The sequence below is a fragment of the Amblyomma mixtum genome, chromosome 1 (genome assembly GCF_055824585.1).
Source record: "Amblyomma mixtum isolate Tamu chromosome 1, ASM5582458v1, whole genome shotgun sequence".
In the NCBI taxonomy this organism is placed as follows: domain Eukaryota; kingdom Metazoa; phylum Arthropoda; class Arachnida; order Ixodida; family Ixodidae; genus Amblyomma; species Amblyomma mixtum.
The window spans coordinates 277,444,048-277,454,162 of NC_143012.1; the positions used below are offsets into that span (position 1 = coordinate 277,444,048).

General features: G+C 45.0%; 1 protein-coding gene across 1 annotated transcript; it reads right to left on the bottom strand.

The window, feature by feature from the left end:
- Positions 1-2,027: 2,027 nt before the first annotated feature.
- LOC149371811 (uncharacterized) lies at positions 2,028-7,750 on the bottom strand. Its single transcript, XM_089581206.1, has 4 exons — positions 7,651-7,750; positions 4,150-4,261; positions 3,377-3,545; positions 2,028-2,174 (listed from the first exon to the last, which is right to left on the bottom strand). Exons 1-4 carry the CDS (start codon positions 7,748-7,750, stop codon positions 2,028-2,030), a joined length of 528 nt encoding a protein of 175 aa, XP_089437332.1.
- Positions 7,751-10,115: the final 2,365 nt, after the last annotated feature.

The window sequence follows — 10,115 nt, forward strand, 5'->3', positions numbered from 1 at the left end:
TCCCAAGACACGCCGTAAAGAATAAAATCAGTTTTTTCTGAAGTCATCTCCTCGATTAGACTTTGAGTGCACATTGAGGCAGAGAAGTGAGCGAGCAGCTGGTCACGTGATAACTTTCTTTTAAGGCCAATAAATGAAGCTACGTAAATCGTAACTTGACGTAAACAGCACTACTAGCGGTTTTTCGAGGTTATCCAAAACTTTTTAGTTGACACTTTCTTCCTGAAGTCAATAATTAAAAACTTACCGGGTGATGTAATACGCTCGCATGTATGTGGAGTTTTACATCGCGCCACCAGAAACGGCGCTGACAGGGACCCGCATTGCCTGCGGCGCGCCATATCGTACCTGGATTTCATTGCGGCCGGTTGTGTGTGTGCTCGCGCAATTTGCAGTGAACCATCCACGCGTTCGCATTCGCACACGTAAGCGTTCGTAGGAGTCTGTGCTAATCTTTGTGTTGTGGTGTTGATGAATTGGAGTTGACCGTGTAATTATTTTGTCGCTTATAAGTTAATTGATTAGAAAGAAAAATAAGACAACCACATGATGCCGGTGGGATCCGAACCCACAGGCCTCTGATTTTCGCCTCCGGTGCTCTGCCAACTACGCTACGGCGACGGCTGTCCAACCCTCCGCCCCACCTTTTTGGCTTTCTCTGAACTCGAGCCATTCCCCCCCCCCCCCCCCCCCTGCCTTGTCCTTCCTTGGAAATGCCCCTCCTTCCAGGGCCAGCCTATGTTGTTTGCCTTCTTCTCATTTCCCTTTACCACGCTGACTAATCCTCTTATCTGAGGTTTTCAGGTCCTACAGCGCCTCCCCCCATCGCAGCCCCTTCAAAGCCTTTGTTCATTACACACCCCCCGGATATAAGTTTTTCCACTATTGCAGCTTAACGAATCAAGGTTCACCTCCCTCCCCTTCCTGACACGCATCCCCTCTCACACCACTTTCCTTCCCCACCCCCGGGGCCTTCCTCCTCGGAGCGAAGGCCCTATTTAATCCCTGCCAATGATGAACGCTTTGCCCAGACGAAGACAAGTCCCCTTGTCGAAACGTTGACTCAAGCAACCTGAGGTTTTCCCCTCCCTTGTTCATTTTTTTGTGATCGCAAAGGACCATCAACCACACCCTCTCTCTACCATGGACTTCTACCTTAGGGGTATTTATGCTCCGTCTAACCTAATCTTTAGCGTTCAGCAGCGCCACACTGGAGTTTCTTGATCTCCAGCTAAACGCGGCCACTCATACTTCCTTTCTCACCTTGGTTGTCCTGGTACTTCATGCCGCAATTTTGATATTAAGAGCTTAAAACGCGGAAATGCACGTGAGGATAACAACAGGCTTTCAGAAATGAGGGAGAACAAGGGTTGCCGCCAGTCAGGAAGTCCGTGGCTTGAGCGGGAAGAAACAAATGGTTGATGGGCATCCTTTGTCTTCCTTTCAGTAAGTAAGAGAGAACTGAACAAGAGATTACCACTCTGGAATGGAAATTGTCCACTCTCGGACAAATTCTGTGGCTCTGCTTCGTAGGCTACGCAGGAAAGGGAAGGAAGCGGACCTTTGTTCCCATGCCGTGGGAAGTGGGTTCGTTGTTTGGCTTAGTGGTGCGCAGGCGTGATAGATAGGTTGACATAGATCAGTTAGGTGATTAACAGCAAAAACCAATGGACGGTTGAATAGGCTCGAAGGAGATGTAGTAAGTGGAAGGGAAGGCAACCGCGGCGCCAAGTTTGAGAAAACAAAATAGTTGACTGAGATAAAAGAAGGTATAATCAGATTAAATAAATCGATCTTTAATGAAAGCATAAGACAGTTACGCTAATTCAGCAGTTAAATTAATTAACAAACAAAAAGAAAATGATAAAGAGAGGCGACGAGTGCCACTTGCTGCCGTTAAACAATATAACATACCGGGTGACTTCGCCCGGTACGACTTAGCTGCCACACGAACAACCGATTGGCTCTGTTTTATTTTTATTTTTGTCTGGGCGCAAAAGCTTGGCTTACGCGCGCTTTTCTTTTTTTTAGAAAATGATAAACGAAGCTGAGTTGATAATCAGCTTTCCTTCTTCGCCCTCCATCTTCTCTTCACCATCGCATTTTAGAACTACGGAGGTGGATGCTGTTATTGGTTGGTTCCCTTGTATTACAGCGTGTTCATACGTGCATTGCTGAAAAAGAAGGAAAAATGGCAGGCCCAGCATCATAACGCGATCTAACGAGCATTCTGGCTGTGGCGCGAGCAGCAAATAGTTACGTGCACATGCACACTTCACACCTCAGGAACGAGCTGATCTTGCGTACTCAAGCGCGACAACGATGCTGAAAGGAAACGAGAAGAGGCAGAATAATGACAGCTTCTAATGAAGATGTTTAAAGGTGCACTGCAGACGGACAGACATTGGCCTGTATCAATATACTACGGCATTCTAATCACAAAAACAGCACCCTCGTCGAAAACGGCGCTTTTATAAGGTAATAAAGGCCAGCAAATTAAATACAGATCTCGCCGTCAGCAAAAAATTTCGCAGGCAAAATGCGCGTCGATACTTATTTTGTCGCGGATCTAGAAGGCTACGTAACACCGCCGTACATTTTAAAACGGTGGCAATCTGTCCTTTTAGGTAAGGACGTCACGGACTTGAATACACTGACGAGAAGATTTTTAAATCGAATATCCTCTATGCGGATAGATGCTTCTTTTTCTGCCGGAAGAACGCCAGCGCACTCAAAGAGAGCCAGAAAATCAATTTTTACTGTGAACTACAGATGAGTTAGAGTTGTCCACATCTTCCTTTCATTATCTTTGCCCGCTTATCCTTCTATATATGTAGTGCTGATTGTAATGTTAGCTGCCTGTCACCGATACTGAGATGATATTTTATAAGTCTCATGAAAGACATTTTCATTCATTCTCCCTAGCTCTGGATGACAGGCTCAAAGCCGAACTGTTTAGCTAGTACCGCAGGGCTGAAAACCGCAACGTTCATCGTGCCGTGGTACTGCTGCGTGTTTTATTTTTGTCGTTGCAGCGGATGCGTTTAGTAAAGTGTTTGCTTACCTACCCTGCTTCGTCAGTAAGGTAACGTACGTACAGCAAACTTACAACTTAAGCGAGAGAACACAAAAATGTAGCTGCGGTTTATACTGAAGACATAAATGCGCCAGGAGTGAGCAATGTGTTGAAAAGGAAAATGTAGCACAGCCAAAACAGTTAATTTGCTAAACACTGAATAACCCCGAGGAAGTACAACGCCGCTTATACACCGAAGCGTGAAAGAGGCGCGTGTAAAAAAAAACAGGCCACGAGACGTCATTTTCCAGCTTTTTGTTTCGTAAAAATAGAGCGGCGTCGGGTGGCGGGCTTCCTGACCATGGGCTTCACACCGCGATGAACAGGTGCCTTCACGGTCGAAGAGGCTGGCTTCCTCACGAGTGTGTGGTCACATTCTGGATGGTCGCAGCATTCGGGGTAGCGGCCAAGCTTTCCTGACGCAATGTAGCAGGCACCGTCGGTCAAGTCGACCACGAACTTGGGGCATCTGCGACAAGCGGTAAAGCTGCAGGACAGGGTGTTGTTTACAGCGAAAGCAATGCTTCTGTTGCCAGAAAAGTGGCCTGACCATTAAAACTACCGAATGCTTACTGGCTACAATAAAAGGGTGAGAAAATGCGCTCTCGTTACGCGCAGCGCACTGACAGAGATTTGTTGGGAAATTGAGAACTTGTGACATTGGTCAGCATGGGCGATCTGACATTGGTCAGCATGGCCGCGTAGCAGAATATATTCGGCAGTTGAACACATTGGAGCATAACATTTCCTGAAATCTGCGTATGTTCAAGTTGCTGTTTATCCACAACAACAACTGACGCTTTTGTTTAGTCCACCTTATCAGGATCTTTGTTCCTGTAGAATTACCCAGGGAATGGCGCCGAATGTGGCACGTGCAAAAAGTAAACCACGATGTGCTTTCCGTACGAATTTCATTGGGCCACGTGAAAGAATGCTGACATGAAGCAAGATCATGATTTTTGAGGTAGAGACCACTATGAGGGCACACAGGCCTATGTGCATGGGCCAGGGCACTAGAGAAGTCGGAGCACTGTTGGTAGCCTTAGAGCATGGTGCGAATCGTTTCAACTCACTCGATGAAGGTGATCGACCTCGCACTGGCAGCGCATACATAGCGCACACAGGCCACGTCGTCATAGAATGAATGGCCATCTAGGATCACCCCAAGGTTGGTGTTGCAGGTTCCTGAAACGAAGCGTTAAGCAGGCTCTCGTCAGGACCATGGATCGCCATAGTTCTACAGTGCAGCAGTGACACAGTGAAAGCTATGGACAACATGCAGAAGTCTAGCGTCATGAAATGCGTCATGAAATGTCGCATTTAGTAGTCCTCTAAATGTGGGAAGAAGTCACTATAAATTGGTGTGAATATGCTAGCGTGGAAAATGTTTTCAACTGCAATGGCGAGAAAAAGATCCGTAACACAGTGGGACGATACAAGTGTTGGGGAAGTTCGCACACGAAAGCCCGTCACGAAGACTGTATCTCCGCTCAAGAGGAGATGCAATAATGTTGGGCCATTTAACACGGCATCATAAATAAAGGCACCTAATTTGAAGACCGCGAGCAACATCGAGACATCGTGATTTGAGATCGTTTAATCCATTTTTTGTTAAAGAGACCCTGAAGGCCAATTGAAGTTGCCTTGATTTGTAAACGCGTTATAATCTCTAAGGTGTTACCTTTACGAAAAAAAAAGAGTTTGTACGCTATAAAAGGCAAAAAAAAAATGAAATTCGGGTGATGCCATCACGAGCCAATGTCGTAAGTAGATTGCGATGCGTCGACACAGGTTTTAGCGCAGATCCCAGAGTCTAGGCCACATCGCCATTCAATTCAAAACTGCGATCACGGAGTTTTCGGTGTAGGCGTGATGAATTTGGCTCTGAAGGGAGGGGGGGGGGGAGATTTTAAATGCAACTTTCTCAGCAATAAATGCGTATTTTGTTCCCGAACAAACATCCACATAACCGGAATGAACCGCAGCATGCACGTACCCAGTAAAGGAGCTGAGAAAAACTGCCCCCCCCCCCTCGCCCCCTACCACCTTTAACCACCCTGAACGCCCCCGAAAACAAAAAAAAAAACCCTGGCTACATGTCTGCACCATAGAATTCCTTTCTACTGAGAATAAAAATGTGATGGAAATGTGCTCAACGTCTTCAATGGGCGTAATAACATCAAAGATTATCTGAAGAAGCGATTTATATCTTCATGATGTTAATCCCATTTTTGAGAACAAACTGCATTTATTTGCTAGGCGTAAAGGACCTGTACTGACAGGCAGCTAAACTCACCGCAGTGCTTGAGAGACCATACTGCTTCCGCAGCTGAAAGCGTTTTCACACTTTCGTAAAGCGCGAGTTCACCCAGCCCCGCAGGTCACGTTTCGAGGAGGGCCTAGTGACGAGTGTAGCGTCGGCACGTAAAGAAAATTATGCTTCAAGGATTCTTTTTAGGCAAGCACGTCTTGATAATCAAGAGGGATTTTTGCACAAACACTTTAATGAGATTGCATCAGGAGGGCCGTTAAGGCGAAAACAATCCGGTGGTGTCGGCGTCTGTGTGTAGGCTCCACCTGTCAACTGTGGTTATAGGTGCCATTCAGGGAGATTTGCCGCTCACCACCTGCGTACTGCCAGCCGTCCCTCCACCCCCCGACCCACTCCCGCTCTCTCCTTGGAGGGGACAGGACGGAGACGCTGGACGAAGAATGACTCGGCAAAAATGAAGAGGACTGAGAAGAAAATGACTACGACGACAGCAGACCTAAGTGAAAATACACAGCCTTCTGAAGAACTATTTGAGCAAAAATGAGGCTTGCAGGGGCTATTTCTTCTAGCAGTGCTCGAGGAGAGCAACCTGGGTCTAACAAGCCCCACTGGTGACTCTGTTTGAAGCAGCCACCTCCCGCGATACAGTGGCACCATCGCTTAACCGCTGGTTAAAGGGAAGCTGAAACGGTTTTTTGAGAATTCGAGGTTATTCAGGAATTCGAATCTATATAGCTTGTAGATAAAGCATACGAAGTATTTTTGCACCAGCATTTAAAATGGTCACATAATCGTCGATTAAAACCGCGATGATGTTCAGGCTTCTCCTCACTACGTTGGAGGAGTGTGAGGAAACTCGGTAGTGACGTCATTGTTGCCGAAATTTCAGATGTCCGCTGCTTACGCCTGCATGCTGCTGTGCGTCATCAGATGGCGCCAAACAATGCATCGTGAGCTTCACCTTCGAATGCGTCGGTTTTCTTCCATGCAATAACCGTTTCTTCGCTGGAAACGTAGTGCTGTCATACGTGACGTTATTATCGGGGCCTCTGCCCGTCGCTGTGCGCTTCAGAGAAGATGGACGCCGAAGATGACCTTATTCGGCGATCGCTCCACCATTTCAAATGCTAGAGCAAAACGATTTCTCAGGCTTTACCTGCACATTTTGCACAATCGGCAACCTTAAACTCATCGAATTCTAAAACCGTTTCAGTTGTCCTTTAAGCGATGGTACAAGGATCAACCGCGATCTATCAGTGTCTCAGTGTGCGTAGTTGCGTACCCGCAATTGGTATAGAGTCCGAATTGGAATGAATTCGGGAGTGAAAGAAAAATGACTCTGAATCGAAATAGAATTGCAATTGAAATAGATCGTTGAGTGAAAGAAGAATGCTACCTGGTTTCCTCCGCATCCATGCAACTCATCGCCCCTAATTTTTTTTTATTAGCTAGTCCACTGCTGGCGTAATTTAGAAAATTTTGTTTTATGCAGCAAGCTAGGGTGTGCTGCAAAATTGCGTCTTCGAAGCCAGTTAACAAAGTTCTAACTTTGCCTTACTACTGTTTTATTGGCTCTTACGTAGGAATGTATCATTTCAGGAAATAACCCTGAATTCAAATAAAAAAGAAAAGTAATGCCCCGCATCTGTAGATCTGTTGTTAAACTAAAGATTTTAAAGCTCTCTTGGCTAGATTTTGGTTTTAAATGACAGAAAGAACAAAAGGAAATCAGTATATATAACATTCAATGTTTAGTTGTATTCGATAAGTGAGCTCAGAGATCCATTTTTCTTGGACAACACAACAGCACATGCTCAGCGTTACTAACACTGCAGTTAGATATTGCTCCTGAGTGAACGGAATAACAAAGTTTAAAGTGAAGGACAGAATGAGTTGAGAGTGCTGTTAAAAAAAAAAGATATCAGCCCTTGATACAACAACAACAACAAGAAACAACAACTGGGAAACTCATTATTTAAGGACTGCATATCAGCCTTATCAACCATGCGCAAGACCACAACAGTGCTATGCGAGGCCCACCATATGTGTGGGCGCGGCATCGGGTCATATGTGTTGTACTCGCGCCAGCAAGATTTCAGCTAACAAGGCTTTAGCTTACACAGCGCCGGCTCAGTAGACTCAGTGCATACGCAGCACGTTGACGATACGAGGTTTTTACACACATATGTAGCAGCTCAGTTGACAGTTATTGACTAAGCTAATTACCATCCGGCAAGCAGTGTTTTTTACTAATTTCTTTACACATACGTTTTATAGATACTTGTCGCGGTGGGCACAGTACCATTGGTGAAGTCGATCCTGTACAGTATCTCAGCCGCTTGCGCCGCTGTGATCACGGTGAGTGTCGTTATCCATAAGTGCTTTAAACATAGCAGTTTCATGGCCGACTCTCCGAGGTCGAACCCACCGAAACACTGGCTGCGATTTGCGCAGAAAACCCGCGAGAAAAGAAAATAAACGAAAGGCCAAAGTGAATTTGCTCATTTGTTTTGCTTCGCCAGCTAACTTGATTGGTAAACAACCTCATTGCCAAAATGAAAAGCGCGAGAAAGAAAATGAAAAGCAAGCGACCGAAATCGCGCACCTTTGTGTTGCACGGATCAGCCAAACTGCATGCGTGCTACTATTGTTGTCATTCCTTGTGCTGCACGTTTGACTTAGAGCAAGCCTGAACCCCCTTGTATACATTGGCCAGGCGGGCAGGCATACTGTAGACAAGTGACGCGGTTGATTTGGGGCCTTCTGTCTGACGATGTTCAGGCTTCGGGCACAACAGCGATCAGCCCCGGGAGGGGCAGACGGTAGGCGAATAAGCCCTAATTACGAACGCATTGTACGGGGGCAGCCTCTCAGTCCGCAGCTGGCGCGGCTGTCGGCAAGCAGTATCATTGTATTTCCTTACGCTTCGTAATCCCGCCCTTCGTTTGTGCAACTCCCAGTCCTTCTACGCTCCTTGCTTAAAGCATTTCTATTATTTCTGTTTCACTGTGTGAATTGTTTGGTCACCCTGCTGCAGGTTACACTAAACCGTGTCCATTTAACCTTAAAACAAAAGGAAAAGAAAGAAAAAAAATGCATGGCAGGCGGCTTTGGAAGGTAGCGGCGGTTCTCTTGCAAAATTACCCACTCTCTCTCTCTCTCTCTCTCTCTGCCGTAGCCCCCTCTCCAAGACAATACTTCAGGTACTCGAAGAGTTGTCCACACAAGTGTGCTCCATTTCAGAGGTTATTTTGTTTACTAAGTGTTTTGGTGGCAATTTTCCGGGTCGAGAGCTTCGTTTCTAAAACGGAATTTGCTCTTTCCCCTTTGTGTGCTTTGCGTCTCTCGGCTACGGTCTATGCGCCGACTACTTGTACGTGCCACCTGGCCTTTCCTGCATTGTGTGAAAAGATTATCGCTTTTCAAGAAGCAATAATACCGAAAAGTCATTGTTATCATTAGTACACCTTATTTATCAGGTATAGTGACCGATAACGCAGATGTTAGCCTTTGAATACTCTGCGCATCGCCTAAGGTATAAGTGTAAGGTACAGGCGAAAGTTGTAGCAATGTCAGGAGGTCTTGTACCTGCACAACAAAGAGTATCAGGTTCTCACAACTGTCACAATTCTCACAATTCTGAAAGTGACGTTAAAGGACAGTTTCCGGAGGGGCGAAAGATAAGGTCCTTGAGCTCAAAAACTAACCCTCCACTTTGCAAAAAGGACCTTAGGCTTGAATAAGTGTTTCGCAACTATGTACAGAGGGTTATGGAATGTTTCTGACTTTTGCTGTTCGTAATTCGAGACCCGCTGAAACATGCGCTTTAGGCATCCGGTATCTATTACCGTTTAATTTTTCATGGTTTGGAACAACCGCGATTTCTTGGCCTAGGTCTGTGCTCTCCATTGGTACTTCTAGCGCCTTACTAGCACTCGCTTTTGCTCGTTCGCCAATGATAGAACGTCAGTGTGGTTTTATTTATGTCACTCTATAAATTTGCTATTATTTGTTATTAAATTTCTCTTTATGTCACTCTATTAATTATTAACATGTGTGGTAGTGGCAACAAATTTTTCATTACAAGCGAGAGATGAAAAAGAAAATTAAAATGTCAAATTAAGAAAGAAGACAGGAAAATAACCAGCTTGGGGTTGAGTATTTAAGTTTAATTTAAAAAACAAGAAATAAACATAAGTGGAAGTGATGAGTGAAATTGTCAGCCGCTGGTATACTACGCAGTCAGTACCCAACATTCAAATGGTTATAAAACTATGGCGTAAGTTGCAGCAACGCAACTTATTTCATACGAACGAAATGATAATGATAGAAGTTATTGATAACTACATTAGTTTGACGTTAAAATTGAACGCTGTGCTAATGATTTGTTTGACATGTTATTTCAATGCTCAAATAATAACTAGAAGACAAAACTACAAATTCTAAATGTTATTATAATTTTAAAATCATCACTATAATGCAGCATTACAATTATACGCGTATTTTAAGTATTTTTTCTGAGAACTTTTCGCACTGTTTGTAAAGTGATGTTACTTTTCAGCTAGCATAATTTTGCAGATTAATATCTCAGATGGTGCGTGCAATAGGTTGCATGTACAGCCGGAAAATTACATCGTAAAACTTCGCTTATTGCTCATTGGCCACTAAAACTCATGGGACGCATTTCATGGCTAGCTATACCTATAAGCTTGTGGTCATGGTATCCGTTGGAAGCTGAGCGTATGAGTTGCATGTTTTGGTCGCGCT